Here is a 21669-nt window from a genome sequence, read left to right on the forward strand (position 1 = left end):
TAAACTGGAAGCTGTAACCTTATACCCACTTTATAAAGAGAACTGAGATTTTACTAGGGCTGAGGATTCTCTGCTACGAAGATCAGCATCACCGCAAGAGTTTTTTAGAAACAAACACCAAGACAGCAACATTTTGAAGTTTTCATTCTGATGGGGAGTGGGTCATAATCTACATTTATTCTTAGAAACAACTCTTCAACCATGTCATTACAAGACTAAAGGTCTTGTCATACTTTCAACTGTGAGCAGAGGAATTATTTCGAGATATCATTACTAAGAGGAAGCTTTCTAGGAAGTTTTGCTTAGAGTGACATTATTCACAAGAAAAAGCTAAAGATGCTTTATTTGAAAACAATGCTTTTGGTTGAGTCTTTCAGCAAGGACTTTCATTCCTATATTATATAGTCCTTGGTTTATAGCAAATGTATGCACTGAAATAAATGAATTGGGGGATAGCCACAGAATTCCAAGGCTGCTTTAAGCATTCTCTATAAAAAAAAAAAATAAAATTTTTCCTTAAGACAATTTGTTTGTATATTAGCTTCTCTGCTTCTAAGAACATGCATATGCACAGCATACACAGAGGACTAACACTGGGTTTACAGTGCACATTTTTTTCCCCATAAAGAAAAGCAAACCTACTGTTTTATTACTTTTGTAAATGCTGCACCAGCAAAACAGCTGAAGTTGGCTTGTACCAGTTGTTTATCATCTTTGATAAAATTACAAGAGCTGAAGAAAAATGAGATTTCAGAAATCACTAGAAAATAAAAACAAGTTAAGGTTGTCTGCTCCAAATTTGATGGAAATTTTGTACAAAAAGGCACCAAATGGCTAGCCATAGCCTAAGTATAGGAAAGAAACATGTCTCCAATGCTCATTTTTCACTGACATCATATTAAATCTGCAGATCTCTCAAGATCAAACTGTCTGAAGAGTTAAAATTAAAAAAACAAAACCCAAAAAACCCAGTGCCTACATTGTCTTTATTGCATTTTAAACCTGAATGACTTCTTCTGGAGACTACAAAATATTACCAATAGCAGACAGGAAAGAATTCACATGTCTCCTTTTATATTTTACCATAAACTTGCACAAACTTCAGTTATGCCTGGAAGCCAAACATAAATGAATCACAGAGCATGCAGGTACTGAATCCAGTGTTTTCCTTATCTTTGAACCTCTCCCAGCTTGGACAGATGTGCCATTCTTCACTATGCTGGAAGAGAACAGAACTGATGAGCTCCTGGAAATCCAGCTTTCTTATTCAGACACCCAAAGCATGGGGCTACCAACCATTAAAATACTGCCTGAATTCAAAGATCATGTATTATGAATTACTGTGTAACATGGTTAAGAAAGAAATTGTTAGTAACAACGGGATTCTCAATGCCACGTCTTCTGCTCCTGAAGAAATCCAACATTTTTTTCCCTTTGTTTGGGGATTAAAATAGTCCCAAATCACTCTCCAGTGCACAAAAAGCTGAAAGAATTTTCATCTCAGACAATGAAAAAACAGAGAGCTCCCCTTCTTCAAAGACCTAAACCCTGAAGAACTCAGCTCCCTTTGAGAATTTAGCTTCTCTCAACAGAATAGTCTTCTTGTGCACATAATTTAGTTCAAGAAGCAGGCAAATAATCTCCTGCAGAGATTAAAGATGATCTCATGACTATTGCACAAGAATCCTCAGGTAGGGAGAAGGAAGTCTTCACTGAAAGCAGGCATTATTATCCTGTTACCACCCCCCCCCCCCCACTCCCCCCCCACCCCCCCCCAAAAAAAAAGTTTTCTATGGTAGCAAATGGTCAAGAAAATAACACAAGAACAAGTGTTCACAATTTTAAGAATTTGCATGAGGGCTATAAATGCTACACCATCTCACCACAGTGGCTCAGAACACAAAAGTGAGCAACCTCACAGGTACTATATTTAAAACTACAGAATGCGTAGAGATTACTGAGGATATACAGGGAAAAATATTTTTTTTTCCCCAAGAAGTACACACAAACACAGAAATTTGTACAAGAACCAACTATCCTCATCTACTTTCAGCATCTTACCTGTAATTCTACAAATATCAAGTAAAGCAAGAACTATGTCCCACACCTTCTAGCTTCTCTTGTTTCACTCGGCCCTGAAACACACTAAGTATTCAATCTTTGCAAATTAATTATATCTGTCAGGAATTCTGAGCAACTAAGATGAAAAGAGGAGAGACTTGACTCTACTTACAGATTACTTTGATAATCAGCAAAGGGGATATGTAAGCTACTTACGCAGCTTACAGCTCAAAGCTTTTCTGCAGCTTATGCAGAATGGAGTTTTAAGTTATACAAATGAGACATCAACCTTTAGTTTTGTGTTTGCAGCAGAGAGCTTAAGGCAACTTAAGGAGTTCTATATTAAGACTTGAGTTCAGATCAGAGCATACTTTTAAAGGATCCCCTCTTGATCAGCCCCTCTTACCACGCTTGATTCAGAACAGTTTCAGAGCACACAAGTTGGATTCCTTTTAGATCAACCAGAAGGTAGGATCCGGAACCTGCCTATTGCCCTGAGCTGCAAACGGGCACTTGGTCCAGAGCAGACTAGAAGTATATGGAATAAGCACCCCTAAAAGATTATAGCATGCTTTGCTTTACACATCTGTTCCCACTGGATCACACTGCTTGCTAATAGAGACAGCCTTAGATAGGCCCTTTTTCTTAGTACACATCATCCAAAGCTTTTTTTACCTCATTTGTGGTAGCCTTTGCTCCTACGTTCCACAAAGACACTCTAGCACTGTGGGCCAAGGGGAGCACGGCCAGCCTACAGGCCCTCCCCACGACTGAGCCAGCTGCCAACCTCAGCCAGCATTGCCTGTATGAACTCTTACCTGCAGGAGGGCACAAGCAGGGGCAAAAGTCTGAGCTGCAGCTGACCACAGCTTCCTCCACCACAGCCAGGGAGCATATGTATTTAGACTCTCAGGTGGAGGACTCCTGCCCTACTGCAACTGAGGGCCAGGTACTGAGCAGACATTTTAAGATCACAGACGTGCTTTCTCCCATTTAAGGTTACAATGGACAACTGCATATTTTAGTTTATTTTTAAGGAAGACCTATATCTATGGCCTAAGAATAGAGTTTTGCTCAATGTTATCCATTTTTCCTTCGCCGTGCAACAGAAGTGACGGGCCCCTAACTTCATTATACAAGGAGATGGATTCTCTCATTCTTTCTGTGGTGCCCCAGGTGGATCAGAAAAATCTCATTAAGAATCTGATCAATGAAAATTTTAAAAAGAAAAGCTGAAAATGAAGTGTAGTTATTAATGCAGTTAACATTATTGCAGCTGCGTGGCAGTATGAACTGAACTGACAGCTCTAGAAATCGTGACTAGCGAACAATAAATAATACTGTACTGCTGTCCTTGCAGCCAGACAGGATTGATTTTTTGTTATTAATTTCTGCAGTTCTGTGAAGCACTGCCAGTTGAGAAAAGAAAAAAAAGGAGCAAAGCAGGCCTGTTGGCTACTTCTTGATAGAGTAGCTGTAGAGCTAACACACTAGAATATAATTAATTTCTTAAAAAATAAATTGCATTAAAAAAGGAAAGTAATTTCAAAGAAACAAATATTACCACTAACTCCAGTAACTACAGATATTACTAGCAATGATAACTGAGCATGCTTTCTTTTTTTACGAGTTACTCGATAGCAGGAAAAACACCTAGGACTTTGCAAAACCACACTAAAGCAATCTCTAGAAATTTCTCAGACTTTGAGATAAAGACTGCACTTTAGGCATCTCTCCATGAGAAGATGAAGCATTAGCAACAAGCTATATTCCCAATTAAACCTCTGCCCTGCCCCCATTTTATAAAGGTGCAACAGAATTTTTAAAGCTATGAACAAAACATTGCACAGCTCTTCTCCTAGAGTCAGGCGTTTCCTGTAAATCAGTAGAGCTTGCAACAGCGTTCTTTTAACAAACAACTTGGCTATACCATACTTTTTTTTAAAAAAATCTAGATATCTAAGGTGAAAAGCCATACCTAGATACATTTTAGTGGTTAGCTCAAAAAACCTGGATCCCTATTATCAATGGTACAGATGCTACTCAAGTGAAACAGAATGGAAAGTTCCAAGAGAACAGTCTGCAAATGCAGGTGATCAAAGGGACTTTGCAAGTAGGCCAATAAGCAACGGTGCTGTTAGGAATTTCATAGCTAACAACTAATATTCCAAAAGGCATTAGAAGTGCATCACTTTGATCTATATCCCAGTACGCGCCATCACAACAGGCAGGAAACGCCAACCTAGAAAAGTAACAATAAAAACTTAAGTGTAGCCAAAGCAGATGTCTGTGACTATAAATTAGAAATGTATTAATCAGCATATAATTAGTATTCAATTTCCTTGAAAGTACTATGAGAAATGTGATTACCAAAGGGGCAAATAGAGATGGATATAGTTGCATGTAGAAGAAATCCACACAACAAAAGCCAGATAAAAGGACAAGAGAAGCACAGCAGACTGTAAATATGCAGGACATACTCCCAAATACATAAGGATGACTGGCAAAACATAAAACAAAGCAAGCAGTACTGGGAATACAGACCACCCCTTGCGGGGGCTGTAGAGTGGTGGTAACAAAAAAATCAGGCATTAGATAACAGTAGAAGCAAGACCAGTCCACACTGGTTCTTACTTCACTCAAAAAGCTCTCAAGCCTGATCACCTCAACTTCCAAGGAACACCAAGGGCCATAGCTACCACTGTTAACTGTACAACATCAGCTCTGCAGTATTGTATACTCACAGCTAATTTACAATATCTGTTAAAGACTAACAGTTTTGTGTACACAGTGATGATTAATAACATGCATGAGTTAACCTTTAGCAAAGGTGTGCTGTTAATGAATGAAATTAACGTTTTAAACCTTAAATCTTGCCTCATCTGCCAGCCTTCTAAACACTATCACAGCAATCTCCAATTCCCTGGTATCTACCTAGCTATAAACACACGCACAACTGCTTATATTCAGTCCCAATACAAGTTCCTTCTGTCTGCACACGTACCTGTCCACCTGAAGGTCCTGCTGGTTCAGGAGCCAAGCAATTCAGTTAACTTACTGCTGTGCTCATGATATGGTGCCTGCAAAATTGCAGGGAGGGGAAAAAAGTGCTATACCATGTTTCCCATATCATGATGTTCTGTAAATCTATCATTTCAAGTCTGGCACAACACTGATGTAGGGACGGTATGCGACTAATGCAGCTTCTAGGCAGGAAAGCAGCTAGCCTGGAGTGAATGCGCAAGTCTGGGTCTATTTGCACTGTAAAATAGAGGAGCTTGAACCCAAGGAGAGAACATCCACATGCACAGAAGAAACAATATCAAGCCACAATGACGTTAGAGATGTTTGCAAGCATATCAATGCATCTAAATAAACCAGCTGTCTGATCCCTAATTTGTGACAAATGCTCCCTTGAAAACATTGCTCAGTAGTTCCAAATGTGAGAACTTGGACTTGAAAAATATAATCCCTTTCTAAAAGTATGCACTGTATAGCGAGTTTAATGAGTGTTAGCTCATCCTTTTTTTCCTTCCTAAAAGCAGGATGAAGTGTCAAACACTGTATTAACTTAGAATAACCATATACTAACCACATCTTGTTCTCACAAGTCTACAAGCAATTTTTATTCTAAACACAACTATCATAAATCAACATTAAGATTAATAATGTGGCTTGAATCTAGTAAGATTTTCACAGTACAGATTTGACATTTGGTTTTTCAGCCATTAGCTCTTTAGTAGTAGTTTGCTCATTTATGCAGAATGGAATTTTAACACTGATCCTTACACAATACCTTGCAGAAATATTTCTGCAGGATGAAGCCACCCTCCTGCTGAGGTTGATGTTTGGTCTGTTTGAGAGAAACTCATCATCCTCTTTCACTCAAAACCCTCAGCTAGTTTTGTTCTCAATTAACTCAGCATACCTCATCTTCAGCTCAAGAACTTTAATATTGCTTTTAGCACGGAAATCTGTATGAAGTGTCTACAAGCAACTACAGAAGAAGCATAGTAGAGCAAAAGGTTGAAATATAATTACACACTTTTTCCACATCTACAGACATTATGTGGTATACAGCTACAATATCTACTTTTTAATAGAAGGATTCTACTGTTTTCTTTTTTCTTGGAAGAGAAGATCAGAAACAAGTGTGCACTCACTGTTGGGTTTCACATGTAAGGGAGACATGGACACATGTTCTGGGATGTCTTTGTGCTGCCATCAAACACTGCAGCCAACTATACAAGCAAAGAATTTGGTTCCATACCTAAAAAGATCACTCAGACATCAAGAGCAGTAACGTTCACCTCGAATACCTCAAGAAAGCTCTACCCCTTTTCCATTCCAAACAATCATTTTCTCGTGAGGGGAAACACAGTCACAGGAGACAACTTATGCTAAAAGGAATGCTACAGGAAGATTTTCAGCCAGACTAAAAATTGCTTACAGAAATAAAATACTCCTATATGAAGAAAAGCATCATTGAACAATATATAAACAAGTCTGGACTAATAGCTAATCTTTCATCATAGCTCTGGAAGTACAGCATTGGCTAGAAACTAAAGGAAAACTCTACAGACACTAAATATCCAAACTACAGACTCTCACACATGCTTAGGAAAAAAATAATTTTAAGTTTGTTTATTAATGCTACTTCATTTTACTACTTCATCATTTATTCTTGCTAAATGCAGCCTCATTATGACATATGGACTTCTCATGTGAAATTCCAACACAGACTTGATTCAAAGCAGAATACACTCAGCCCTTGAAGTTCTGCTCATATGCAGCTCTTCAAGTCAAACCATGTAAAACCTTCAGCCTTTTGATGACTTGCACCTGTCTTACAATATTTTTGAAGAAACCCTGGCTACTCAGAAATTGCTTTTTCCCCCCTGTCTAATAATCTCTTCCGTAACGTAGTTTCACTTCAAGTTTGCCAAAAGCACACTAACAGCAAGGCTAGCATAAAGAAATCTAATCCAATCAATGAGCAGACAACTGTTTAATACAGCCAAATAAAACGTACTCATCCGAATCAGTCAGATCATGTTTTCTCCAAACTAGTAAACAGCTGCAGACACAGTCTGCTTCCCATCAGATGTTCTGTGTATAACAAACTATACCTTGTATCTCTGATGGTTCACTAGTAATTCTTCAAAACCATGACTTTCAAAACATATGACAACTATATTTTATTGAAGAAATTAATAGGCTTAGACTGCTCAAGCCACAAATTGAAGACCAGTCCAGAAACACTATTGTAGGTGCCAAAAGTCTGCTGAAAGTTAGTATTTGCTGGCATTTTTATTATTATGAATACAAGTGCAGACCAACTCCTTTGAAGAAACGCACTTCAAGTGTGACAAAAGGAAAAGCTCACAACGCCTATTATAACAGCACAGGAGCAGAGAAAATAACTCCTTTAACGCTGTCTGGAAAAGGTATCCCAAAGGAGTACTTGTAAATGTGTTTAAAAGATGGAGAACCTTAAAAGTAAATGCACATCTTACATTCTAGTCTGTGGTATGAACAGTGCTAAAATAACTGGCAAACTTTGAAAATTTAGTAAAATTTTGACTGCCACAAACATGAAAACTACCCTTAGTGAGACTGCTGAAGTACAAAACTTCTACCCACCATAATTTTTTGTGACTTATTTTCAATTCATTCACAAGAAAAAATCCTTGCATGTGCAAGAAGACAGACACAAAGGAAGCCAGCCAGACCGAGACACATTTTCAAATCTCGGAACAGCAGTAAACTATTATGAGCTTAAATCAGGTATTTACTATTTTTGCTTGACTATATACATAAATTTCTAGCTGTTTAAAAATTTAACTGACTCCTAAACATACTTCAGAGAGCTGTGTTTGCACTAATGTGACTGTTACAAACTTAAATTCAGTGCATACTTTCTCTCAGAGTAACAACAAACAGGACAATAAACGGGGAATAAACAAATCAGGAGACAATGACCCAGACTACAGTCTCTCACACAGAGGACAATGGAGACTGGTCTGGTAAAAAACGGGACATCAATGCCCAAAATTCTTATCCTACCCTATCCTATCCTAAATCTCTTCTCCATGGTTGCAGCTTGAGTTCCCTGTGGCACACAGCTCCAAAAGAGCTCCCCTGCTGTTATTGTGATGCCCTGTGGAAGCACAGTAAAGAAAGTTGGAATTAGTGTTACTTTTAGAAGCATTGATTGTAGTTATGATGTACACATGGCTATCACCTGAATAAAATACAGAAAACACTAAACTAAATTCCTTTCTGCCTCTGGTTCCCTACGGTAAGAACTGCAAAGTGCCAACTCATTTCATCCATTTGAGAGTCCTTGAAATTTACCTGATAACAGCAGCAAATGCTCCTTCTAGGATCCCAAATATGCATCACTCTAAAGAAAATAATCTGGCTACAAATTACCAAACACTTACTTGCAATAAATACCCTTTGAAAGTAAAGTTGAGCATGTAAACTTTGAGGACAATGGCAAACCATCTTTGTAATTCCTGGAAACTGTTGTTACAGTATCGTTAGGTAATAAATAAATTCTTGAATATATCACAAATCCAAGTTCCACAAAATTTTTGGTGGTTTGCTCAGTAAAATGACTTACTGCACTGTGACAGCAAGGTAAATGGTTAGAGCTCTAATACCCAGTATTCGGCCCCTATGTGCAACTGATTCATTAGAATTAGAAAACATGGTGAAACTCTGAGGTTAATTGAACAAAGAACTCCACTGCATTTCTTTTTTTGGATATAATTCATATAATAAGGAATGTATGCTACACGTGATGCATGACTTCAGGAAAGATTAACTACAAATAACTACCAAACAGCTGTATGGCCTGTTTGCCAGTATGTATGGAAAGATAGACAGTCCATAATGTAATGTCTTGAATTTCAGCACTAACAAAATAGAAGATTTCCTGCTGATTTTACATCGGCTTGTGGTACAGGTGCAAAGGACTTAGGTTACTGGCAAGCGTAAGGAAAATTAATCTAGAAAACAGAAGAGCAGCTTCTCACATTCCATAAACAGTTTATAAAATTAATTACAATAGCATACACATCAACTCCGGATGTGTAACCAGCTATGCAACCAGAATAAATGGAAAAAGCCAAATACTTCCCTCCAAAGGTAATTGATATAGACAGATCACATAACCAATAACTGGGAATTGGTCCATCCAAGTTACTTCTGGACATTTATGGGTCTCACATAAGAACCAAAAATGTCAGTTTTCATTAAAAAAGTAGAAGTAGAGGGAAAATGTCACTCTTGCAAGAAACTTCATTTGAAGTCAACATAATTTATTTTAGTTACTACTGCAAAAGCTGTAATTTACAGTAGATGAACCACTAATGTCTCATAAAGCTATGAACATACATATATAGCCCTATACCTCAGGTGTTACAACTTCCTGAAGAAATCCCAATTGGCTCATTAAAAGAAAGATCAGATAGTAGAGTAACTTATTTCAGTAAAAACTCTCTCAAGCCAAGAGGAAAAAATAAAGCCAGGCTTTATGCATTTACCCTTAACAGAGCCACGGCCTAACTAGCTGAGGTTACTGTCACAAACTAACTTCTCTCACTATATCAAAAAAACAAAGTTCCATACCTTAGAAAACTATCTAAAAAACTCTCAAAAATCCTTCTGGATGCCGCAAAACACATGCTAGTATAGATGGACATAAGGGATGTGCATACAGACCATAACTGTTATTTGAGAAAGTTTGTTCATAAAATTATGATAGAGAAATAATTTTTTTTTCCCCCTCAAGAAAGGACATCTTGCCCCTTGCAAGTTTTAAGGCTGCAGGATTAAATTGCAACAAAAGTTGTCAGAGAATCTACATAAGTATACTATATCAAGAAATTCAAAGCAAATTAAAATAGCTACAAAAACAGTCAAGAGGCAGCAGACAGTCTGGGCTGCTTCTCATCTGACACCAAGATATACACCTCCAAAGAACAGTGTGACAACTGAATGAAAAAGGAAAGAAAGGAGCTTCTAATGCTTTAACTATTTCTGGAACTTTTCACAACAGGAACCTTTATCTCTGCCAGACAACATTGTTAACATACTATTCAGGGGTTGCAAGGCTCGAAAGGCTACAAATCCAGTATTACTACCTGTATACAAATCTAATTTGGGATGAGTCACTGGCAGGCTGTCTGGATAGTACTTTATCAAACACATCTGAGATGCCTAATGTTAACTGGGAAGACACATAAAAATTTGTTGATTATTTTACTGAGTAATCATCTTCTCTATGCTTACATGAGATGAAACCTAATGCTTGCTATAAACTTTTCAGAAACTAGAATGAAGAGACTTTGGATTTCTTTAGACACGTTTTATATTTATATATTTCTGTGGTCTGAAAATAATCAGTTAGCCTACAATGCCTTCCTATCCCAAATGGAAATAATGTTTCTCTTCTTCTACCTTTCATATTTTCTGTGTTACATATTAATTAGGACAAGGGCCCACTTCTTTGCTCCAAAAGTAATAGTGATAGATGAAAATTACAGTTAACACTTTTAGCAACAAGTCTGATGGGGATTTTGTTTGTCTGTTTGCTTCTTTAAAGATATAGCTCAACTATTTTATATATCGTAGTATGAATGCAAATATTCTTGACATCCAGTCTTTGGACTTGGTTTTGACCAAAGCCTTGCTGAAGCGACTGTATTAACCAAAATTCAAATCACTTATTAGCACCCTGGCATATGTATTTGACATCCTGTCCACTTTCTAGTTAATAAATTAATAGATTTCTGCATATGAAAAATACACATCAAATTCTGTTTTTTCTAGTGAAAGTTGTATTTCATCTGGCAGGCATACAATCTTCAAATTAATTCTTAGTAAGATACTTATCCTGTCATAGGACTGATTTTATTTTTAAAAAGAAAACCCCAAACTACTAGTACCAGACAGACAAGATTTACGAGTTACAAAGTATTTCAGTTGTAAGGAAGTGCCCTGTAAGTATTCTAGCTTTTAGAATTGTATGGAAATAAGTACTCCCTCTTTCAGGCATATGTTTCATCTGATAAACAATGTCTTCAGGTTAAACTTTGACAGAGTAAAATTTATATAAACCAGTAAAAGTTAAAAAAGGTCTGGGACTTTGCTACAGGCGACATATGAAATTATGGTGAATAGATTTGTGTTCAGCTTGACACCTTACCTGACTGGCTTGCTTTCTCGTAGCAAATCTTCCAGACTCTTTTCACAGTGTTCAGCCGCCACAACCAGTCTCTCTAATTGAAAAAAAAAAAGTATAAAAGGACTAGAATCCAAATGAGACAATGGGAGTACAAACTTCTCAGACTAGCTATTTGGCAAATGTTAAAATATTCTGGCATACACTGTATGGACAATTACACATAATTAAGTGTTAAAGATGTGTAACTTCTGGATATCACCACCATTTTCATTTATGAGATACAGCAGATTATCCTTCCAGTTTCCTCATGCAAAGCACTGTCAATCCATCCATCCATCCATCCATCCATCCATCCATCCATCTCCTAATAAATGTTGAATCCCTCAGCCAGTGTCAGTCAGATTTGACTTAAGAATTGAGGTCTCAGTGAGAAGCATCTACAAATTTGCAGGAATCTGTAGCTGCGTTGATGAGAGACTCACAGTAACACCAGCTTTGAGAAAAGGGACTCAGGGTGAGCACAGGAGTTTTAGTCCTGATGGGCCAACTAGCACATTACTAGCTCTAGTACCTCTTGCCCAACAAGTAGCTATAGGACTTGCAGGGGTCCCACGTGTTCCAAAGCTTAAAGCTAGAATCTTGTTACCTAACTCTATGTATCTCCTTTTTGAAATCAAAGAACCACTTGAGCTTTCTTTGAAAGAAAAAATTCTGGGATTGCCTTCTATAATGCTAGCAAAGATTTAAAAGTAGTTAAATTTTACCAAAAAAATCAGTTTAAATGTTTTCCTATTTATTTCTTTTACAGTCCCTTTTTGAGGATCTTCTTGGAGGGAATGCATACATGTAATTTTTTTTTTTTACAGTTTTCTTAGTCTGCTTTCATATTTCTCTGTAAGAGCAGAAACTGAAATTTTCAAAAAAATAACATGAAATCACTATGCATAGGATTGACAAGTGAAAAATTCTGTCAGTATCAGAATAAAATTTGCCACCAAATTTGCTGTATTATTTGAAAGTGATTAACTGCTATTCTAACCACCAGGAATATAAGTCTCCTGACTTCATGGTTAGACATTTTATTTGCTGTCCTTCAAATTACTTCAATTATCAAAATATATTTTCTCCTTCATATTTATACACACTCATAAACCTTTGTGTCATTGACTCTTTATTGTCAAGAAGGCCATGTTTTCGCATTTAACCATAACTTTTATTTACTAAATGTTATGTCAGCTAATGTTTCTTAACCTTTCATCCTAAACAGTATTGTAAGAAAATCCCAGTTTCTATTTCAAGAAGATGAAAATGAATAAACTTTCTAGATCTCCTGACTGCAGAAAATGAAAAATTTAAAAATTTGAGAACAAATGAAAACACACAAAGTATCCCCTATCCCACAGAATGCTTCAGTGTTTGGAGTTTGCAGAATTCTCATTTTCTAAAAATCTGAAGCATCCTATCATACTGCATTCTAAAGGGGAAAAAATTACTTTCTGTATTTTATGAGACCCTGTAGCTAATCAAACAAATACTTACAATGTACTTTTATATGGGAACATTGTTGATTTAAAAGTTAAAGGTGGCAACCACTTAAATTGTCACAGGTGTTGCAGTCTTTTTGTGGAAATTAAGTGCTGTACTCCTGATGAGCCTGCAACTGAATAAGATCATTCGGAGCAGAAAAAACACAACAGAAGCCTTATTTGAGCTAACAATACATGTAATACCAGTCACTAAAAAAAAATAAATCTGTACTAGAATAAAGTAACTGTAGTGGGAGAGATCTTAAAGAGCTAAAATAAATAAAATAAGGGAAGCTTGCAGCCAAGACATGAGATGACTGAGAGAACAAGAACAGCTGCAAATCAAGTACAAGAAACCTAACCATCACATGAAAATGTTCACCAGATTAGAACATGGGTGTAGGAGCTCAGCATCAAAAATACACGTATTTCAGCATCCCACAGAAAGACACAGCACAGCAACTGAGTACAAGAATTTTACAGTGAGGTATAAAAAGAAGAAAGTTCTTAGCTTTTATCAGTTAGCATAGCATATAACAAAAGAGGACAGACAACTAACATCTGTCTCAACTCTGTAGAGGAGAAACAAAAGCACCAGTATTGCCAGTCACAGCAAAGGAATACAGTCATTTTGAGACTGAAAACCAGCCACTTCCTGGTGCTATAAAGGCAATATTCTGCTCAGACATCTTTAGATATCTTGTCACAAAAATATAACTGTAACCACACATAAAATTTCCTTGTTAAACAGATACTCACCATGTTTACCTCTGGTAATGTCAACATACTGGCAAAGCCTGGGATGGGTGATTGTTTTAAGGATTTGAAATCTCCCCAAAATTTTGATGGAGTTAGGTGTCAAAGGAAGGCCATTACTTCCACAAACATCATGTGGCAGAGCTGAGGCAAAGAAGGTGGAGGCACCCATCTCAGTGTCTTTTAAAGGAAACATCTTTTTCACACAATCTTATGCCCTTCAGAGCAATTTGTGTTCCTTAAAAAGAAAACACAGAGTAAAAATTTATCTGCAAAAGATACAGATTCTTGTGACTCAGTTTACTAGTTTATTAAATAATGCAATTAAAAAGGTTTTTTTTCTCTGTTATGGAGGAATGGGACATTTTAGCATAACGAACACAATGATCATAATAATAATAATACAGTGCTGCTGCATCATAAACGCCACATTTAAAGATGAAAATATAGTGATAGTTTTAAACACAGTTTTAAGAATCAAATAAAATTATTTTAAGAGCAGATAAATGCTTTAATACAATCTTCAGATGATCGTATATCATCTGAATACTATATTGCAGATATACTGCAATATAGTATGTTATTTATTCAAAAACCAGTAAAGGCACCAAACAGAAGAAGCACCTTCCAAAATACCATCATCAGGCCACAAATACAGATAACCACAGCTTTAGTGATAATCCAGTATCTATATACTATAGCATTCCTAATAGTTAAAGCTATGAAGTCACACTCTTCTGTCCTATTGCCATTTCTTTCCTTACCCATCGGTAAACTGCTAGCTCACACACTAACTCAATAACAAATTAGGGAAGTAATCTTCCTTAATTTTTCCTTAAATATTTCTGTGAGACAGTCAAGTGAAATAAATTAGCTTGCAATTTAGTTCCAGGAGCACTTAGTTCCATGACCATTTTTCCCTCCAACAGGAACAAACTCTCTCCTCTGAACTACGCATCACAAATCAGTGTGAGCTAAACATTTTCTCTGTACTTTGTCATAACCAACCATTATGCCATTCAAGAATAGGAAAACCTAAACCATGCACAAGTGACAGACACTTTACAGTCAGCTAGGCCTCAGATAAAACCATCTGACCTCTTTTTGCTAGCAAACTAAGAATTTAACCTGAGGCGACAAGTACCAAAATCCAAAAGCTGAATTGAGCCTCTGCTCAGCTCATTTCTGGATTGCCCAGATGGTGGCTCGAGACACCACAAGCTGTTATTACACACTGTTATCCCTCTGCACACATTAGCTTCCGTAGCACATACATACTTGTGTATAATGACACATATACAAACAGACACATATACAAACACAGATAAAAAGGCCAAGCTTATATGCTCTTAAATGGGCTTTGGTCTGGAAGTTGTGATGGTGAAGTAGACGGCACTTCCAAATAACATGGGACTATAGGCCATAGAACAAAAAAGACCTTCATGGACAAGCCTGTGCAGAAGAGTACCATCCAGCTCACTTCAACTCCAGAGATGTTATGGCACAGAGTCTGGAGGCATCTGTGTATACAATGGAGAGAAATAGTCCACTGATGTGGAAACCACATCCAACTCTCGTGAGCTACAGAATAGTAATTATACGCTCTAAAGAGTAGAAACAGATATGCAGTGGCTCCAGAAAAAGAAGACGAAGAGCCTTCAGGATTTGAAGCCTGTAAGAGAAATAATACAGAAAGCTTAAAGTATAAAACCAACGTAATTCTTTCAAACTTGATGTGATCATTTTTTATCATTTTAGGGGCTTCATGAAACAAAATCCAAGTAGAACAAGATTATGCAGAGCACTAATAAAGCTAAGTGCTACTTTTTTATTACTTTTTCAGCCAACATTGACCCGCTGGTTTCAGGAAAAGCTATTCTCTCACAAGAGTCACACAGGAGAAGCAGAGCATTTAATACTTCAGCATCTCAAAATTATTGTTTCTCTAAGAGAACAACCTTGTTCCCAGCACAAAATTCTCAGTAAAATCCTACCAAGTTTCTTTTTTGATTAACTGAGAGTGATCCCATAACAGGTTGTGCAGAGATCCTTATATACATATTACTAAGAGATCCTTAGTAAACATATTTACTAAGTCTATACAAATGGAAATTATGGAACGTACCTTCCGTTTTAACTCATACAGTCCACTTTAAGATATAAAGCAAATATAAGACTGCTCTCATTTGTGGGGTTTTTTTTCCTGAATACACACAGACATGAGGTATGTAAATCTAAATTCTAATATACATCATCATATTAAATATGAATGCATAGCATTAAGGAATCTTAAAAAAGGAAGAAAATAAATCTGAAACAGCATCAAGCATTGGAGTTTTTATAGTAGTACTTTTATATTAAAAGTCTTATTTGTAAAGATACAATGCTTTCATATCTCATGAATATTTAGTATTTTTCAGAAGTGATTTATTTTAGGATGCCAATAATGCAATTTAGAGTGAGAATATTCCATTGGAAAGACATAAATTGGACTGAGTGTAAGCACAAAGATTTATTGGCATGCAGCAAGTTCCAGTTGGAAAGCTTTAACTGTGTATTTATAAGACACATCCCTGTAAAAACATCATGGCTGCCAAATGAACTACCTGGCTTCAGAAAGAAAATATATATTAACCATGAAGAAAAAAAGTCTTGATTTAAAGAATGAATTATAATTTTGCTTGGCACAATAGTCCTCTAATAATTGCTCTAAAATAAAAAAAAGTTAACATGAACAGAGTTGAGGAGAGGGAGAATAAAATTACGCCAAACAGCGAGCTGCATTATGTCTCTGATAAGTTAAATATGTAGCGTACAATATATTTACTTAGGTAAGAAATGTTTTCATTTTTACTGTAGAAAAATAATCTGCTAGATAATACTTCTCTAATACATTGTATCTGCATTCAGCTGACATTTAAAAATGAATTTTAATAAAAAGAATTGTTAAATATCATCAGTTCAATTACCATTTTAAGAGATTAAACTTTTCTTATACTCTAGATCACTTGGCCTACAAAGATGAATTAGACCACCTGCAATGCTTTCAACTACACAACTGCACATTTATCACTCACTTCCTTTGCTTAGGAAGCACACAGACAAAAAGGAAGACATGAGGTAAGCAAACAATCTTTCCTGTCAGCCACCTGAAGGAATCAATAATGAGTTTTAAAAGTATGCATTAAAACAAGTTCTCTCATTACAGAGTTAATTCTGTAGACTCCACTAAAGCAATGAAAAAAATTCTCTCTGAGGATGGAAGAGAGTTAGTTCTGTCAAATAGCTACTTTCACAATTAAACTCTGATCTCTGTCCTTAACTCTCAACTTCCATAAATTCCAGGCACTGACTTGAAAAATAAACCAAGTAACCCCAAAACTAAAAACTTAACCTTCCAACACACATTACAACTTAAGTTGGGTGGGTTTTTTTAAATAAATTATTTCAGTCTAGTAATTTTTCTAGTAGCTTACTAACATTTTTTAATTCAAACAGAAGTGTTATACATATTTTAAAAATTGATCTAAAACCAGATCTTATCTATTTTTAAATTGTAGGGGGGTTGGTTTTTTTTTGTTGTTTTTTTTTTTTTTTTTTAAAATTCACATCAAAGTCTCTGTCACAATTATAAACATAGAGAGTACTACACAGTCTCCTCATGTTTAAGGCACAAAATTTTTCACCTCAGACTCACCTTTTCTATATATGAGACACATATCACATTAGTTTTATGATTTGGAGGAATGAATTATATCCTACAGAACTTCCCCATTACTTTGAAATAAAAAGAGGAAGAAAAAAAGAAAGGTTTGTTATTTTAAACTGACACCAAAAACAGTTAAGGCAAACTCAATTTTGGAACCGAATTCTGGAAATTCAATTTTGATAATCCAAAACAGTGAGGATGGAAGAGGAAGCAAAGACTTGTCTTATTAGCGTCATCTAAAATTACTGAGTCGTTGTTTCCAAAGCACTGTTTATTATGTGTATGAGAGACAGTCGTATCTGCAAAATAGGTCTGGCATAAAGATTAGAAGTCCAGAAGTGGCCTGTTTTGCATCCCACCTCTGAATGACGTTCCCTAGTCCACTACCTTCATCCAAATCTCCCTTAGAAACGTTTACAGTGCACAAAACCACCAACAACATTCTCAGCAAAATCCTCCACAAACAGAGGACCTTTACAAATTCCTATTTAATATTCAGATTAGCACTGTTTTGATAAGTCTTTCACTTGATAGCTTTTCCATGCCCAACACTGAGAAATAAAACACAAGTTAGCCTCTCAACTACTGAGCAACTTATTTGCTCCCCTGAATACCTACTGCTCTCAGAGAACAAATTTTTTCATCAGAATTTAGCATTTTCTAGCCATCATTTACAACTTCTTCACTGCAGCAATGCTAAAGCAATTGAGTCAATGAACACTAAGAACTTTGCCTTTAAAAAAAATAAAAACATATAAATTCAATTCTCAGAAGCAAATATTGCACAAGACCAACCTGAATGAATCCATCTTGTGAAACACATCTATGGTTTCTAAAGTGTCCACATACACAAATAAAGACAACTAGCCATCTGCTCATATCTGTTAGTAATTTGAAATGGCTAGTTATTTAAATGCCTCCTGAGTATCCAGGTGTAAATGTCTCTTGCCTAATAAAGGCAGCTTTTCAGAATTAAAGCATAATTATAATCAGTACTGCTATTGAATTATTTTTAAAGCAATTGAGAACAATTTCAGGAGAGGAGGTGGCCTGAATATTCTATCCTGACACTATTTTTCATTAAATCACAGTATTTTCAAGAAAGTACACCATTTAATAAGACAAAATTTCTTCACAAAATATCTTTCCTTTTGTTCTTAAGTCTTAAGACATTCCTGTTGCAACTGTAGTAATTCTTAATTTGATAAAATTAGTGGGCAGATAATTACAGATTATAAACGCATTAGGCATACTCAAAAAAAATGTTAACATTGTTATTCTGTTCAGACTAATAAATTCAATGCAGAAAAGAAACACTTTGCTTCAGATTCCAGCTACACCAATTCAGCAACAGATAGAATAAATGTACTAAAATTGTCATTATAATACTCTTACTCAAAATAAACAGAAAATGCAAATCAGATTTTGACAAGGCTCCAATGTTATTATTTTGTCTTCAATGAATACACAAATTTGAGGGAAAAAAACCCAGGCAAGTATCACAGTATTTTCAGCACAGGTAACTAACAAATATTTGAAGAGTTGCTTCGTGAAAATGCTAAATAGTAATTCCTTTCCCTACTCTGGTAGGGATACTAAAGCATCACTTCGCTCAAATGAAATATGACCCATCAGCAAAGGTTAAAAAATGCTCTATCCCAGTAGTATTTGTAGAATTTTGTGATACGCATATTAAAACCTCTGTATTCTACACTGGTATTTACATAAGAAGAGTTACCAGTGTTGCTTGAAGCATTTACAATGTTACTACATTGATTAAGACTTTGTTGCTGCTTTGAAAGCCAGGCCTAAGAGTCAGTGAGGCTCATGGACATCTCAAGTCTCGTATCTACAGCTAGATCATTTAACTAGTGAGAAAAAATAACACTTGGATAGCATGAAGAAAACATAACTTAATTTTGATAGATCATGATACACTTTGAGTCACATCTCTCTATTTTATAAACCTGCTATTTCTTTTACCTGTTTATCAATATCTTTTCGTTACAGCCTGACTGCCTGTTCCGCTACATCAGTGTCGCTATGCACACAAAGATGGGGTTTCCTACCGTTCGATTTATACATTATACACGGCTGCTCAGGAATTAAACCTAGTAAAAGAGAAACCAGTTTTAACCAGCTTGCTATATGACTGCTAGAAATGCTGGTAACCTCTAAGGCCCTATAAGCACGCCAGCCAGAGACCCCGAGTCCTGAGGCACTACACCCGGGCCGGCGCTCGCAGTCCAAATCCGAGGCCAAAAAGGCGCGGCCCGGCGCTGCTTTTCCGACCGGCCCCGCACACCTCATGGCGCTGCGGGGGAGCGGGAGCGCGAGCGCTCGTCCTACGCCCCCGCCCCGCCTCGATCCCGCCACACCCGCCGGGCCGGCCACTCCCTCAGCCTCTCCGTTACCTAACGGCCACCAGCGGGGCTGCCGGCCTGGCCCCTGCCTGGCCCCGGCCTGGCAGGGAGAGGAGGGAAGGGCCAGGGCTGGTGCCGGTGCCAGGGGGTACCTGCACGCGCGCCGCCACCCCGCCGTCCCTGCTGCGCGCCGCGCCCCGCCCCCGAACGTGGCGTCACTAACTTCGCCCGCCCTCGCCGCTCCAGGACGTCAGTCCACCCCGCGAGGCACTGGAAGGACCCTGTCGTAGAGGCATCTAGCACGGTGCCTGAGCTTTCTTTTTGTTTGGGCCTTTGAAAAATAAAAGGAGCATAACACTCTTTCCCTCTCCCCTCCTCGCGTGTGTGTACGCTCTACTAGTACTCTGAGGAAAACGCGTTGAGTGTCTTGGCCGTAAAAACAATACTCGCTGGGGGTAGTGAGACTTTCGTAGGTGCCTTCTTACAAACCTCAGGCGCTCGGTGAGCAGTCCAAAGTGGAGGGTCCTTTCCCTTAGCGAGTGAAGGTGTGTGGCAGCGGCGGCGGTTCGGTTCATGTGAGTGCTTTTTTGGGGGGGCGTTTGGGGGCCCGGCCGAGTCCCAGCATGGGGAAGGGCGGCTTTGTATTCTCAGCGCGCTTTCAGCGCGCCCGTGGGCGGCTCAGTTGGGTCGCCCCTCGCCGCTGGGTGGCTGTGTTATGGCGGTCTGATGCCGTGGGTCTACCCCACGGGCTGGGCTGGGCCGGGCCGAGCTCTCTGAAGGGAGGCGGGAGCCCGGCAGGGCCTCGTTAGTTGGTTTCGAGCCGGCGGCGCGCGGGGCGGGGAGCGGCTGGAGCGAGGGTTCCCTGCGGGTTATGTGCTGTGGTAGTGGTCGTGGAGAGGCCGCTGCCGTCCCTCTGAGGGGAATTCCCCTGCAGCGGAGGGACAGGATGAGTGCCTCTAATTAGAGGAAACGACGTTATGTTTGTTGTTGTTTACTTTGTATATAGGATTTTATCATGGGACTTAATGTGCGCTGTAGCTGTAGGGTGGCATTCCAAGTACAGATACCGCACTTTGTGGGGAGGAAGCAGGCATGTGAAGTGGTTCTTCTGAAATCACTTGTGTTCCTTAATTCAGCCCATCGATTGAAATGACAGTTTGGAAGTGGCATAGTGGTGGGCAGTTGAAGAACATGCTGCAGTAGCCTGGAAAGTATAGGCACGGAGTATCTACTGAATTTTGCATAGGAATGACTACTACTAATTGAAAAGTAGATGCTTTCTCTGTTTTGGTAAATGGTATGTACGTTCATTGTGCTTTTACATAGACTTCAGTGAGTGAAAAACAGTATAAGTATTTGGTCCATCCTCAGTAGAGATACTTGCAGGATTTAACATACAGCCCATATTCTGTACAGGGATGGATGGACTGGACAGGAGGGATGAGCTTATGATTTGTTGCTTGTTAGATTACGTTACAAGTCCACAGCGAACCAGCACACAGCAATGGTGCTGAAGTATTGTAGACCTTTAGGTAATAGGTAAGTGGTTTTGTGCTGGGTTTAGCAGCTGGCAAAATGAAGAAATTACTACTGCACAATAAATAATCCTGCATTTCCTGCTCTTTCTTTAATTCAGATATTATTTTAATTTCACAGATAGTTTTGTGATTCAGGATACTTAGATGAAATCTGTAGTAAGGTGAGGCACTAGTGATTGAATATAGCATCCCATTTTTGTATGCCTTTATCATTCACTTACTACATTATTCTCCAGTTATGTTTAAGTAATAATACATTATTTAGCAGACCTGTTGGAAAGTAAGCCCCAAACCTGTAAAATAAAAGCAAAGTTCTAAAACTGAATTTTTAATTCTGCCTATTATTAAAAGGGATAAGGCCTTAGAAATGAGTAACAGAAGTTTGACAAATAGTATCAAATAGCTGGTAACGTGGAGTTTTTTGGTTTGGGGGGTTTTTTTGCTTGCTTGGTTGATTTGTGGTTTGGTTTGGGTTTTTTTAGCTCTCCTTAAGGATCTTTGCTTATCAACATGGCTTCAC

The 21669-nt window shown here is 37.8% G+C and overlaps 2 protein-coding genes across 10 annotated transcripts in view; one reads left to right on the forward strand and one right to left on the reverse strand.

Moving 5' to 3' along the window:
* Positions 1–19871, reverse strand: part of TBCK (TBC1 domain containing kinase) — a 112345-nt gene extending 92474 nt beyond the window's left edge. For 3 of the 8 annotated variants that reach the window (XM_074866883.1, XM_074866875.1, XM_074866882.1), the window contains exons 1-4: positions 19663–19871; positions 19232–19359; positions 13543–13777; positions 11279–11351 (exon numbers count right to left, since the gene is read on the reverse strand). In XM_074866883.1, coding sequence (XP_074722984.1) covers positions 11279–11351; positions 13543–13735 — 266 coding nt within the window. In that variant the 5' untranslated portion in view covers positions 13736–13777; positions 19232–19359; positions 19663–19871. Of the gene's footprint in view, positions 1–11278; positions 11352–13542; positions 13778–14977; positions 15182–17236; positions 17279–19231; positions 19360–19662 lie in introns of those variants that run through there. The other 5 variants (XM_074866877.1, XM_074866878.1, XM_074866876.1 and 2 more) reach the window with 5 other exon arrangements.
* A 240-nt stretch (positions 19872–20111) lies between these two features.
* The window catches only part of AIMP1 (aminoacyl tRNA synthetase complex interacting multifunctional protein 1), a 46405-nt gene continuing 44847 nt past the window's right edge, over positions 20112–21669 (forward strand). The window contains exon 1 of one of the 2 annotated variants that reach the window (XM_074866885.1): positions 20112–20186. In XM_074866885.1, coding sequence (XP_074722986.1) covers positions 20185–20186 — 2 coding nt within the window. In that variant the 5' untranslated portion in view covers positions 20112–20184. Of the gene's footprint in view, positions 20187–20887; positions 20909–21669 lie in introns of those variants that run through there. The other variant, XM_074866887.1, reaches the window with a different exon arrangement.

This window comes from Strix uralensis, chromosome 4 (genome assembly GCF_047716275.1).
Source record: "Strix uralensis isolate ZFMK-TIS-50842 chromosome 4, bStrUra1, whole genome shotgun sequence".
NCBI lineage: Eukaryota > Metazoa > Chordata > Aves > Strigiformes > Strigidae > Strix > Strix uralensis.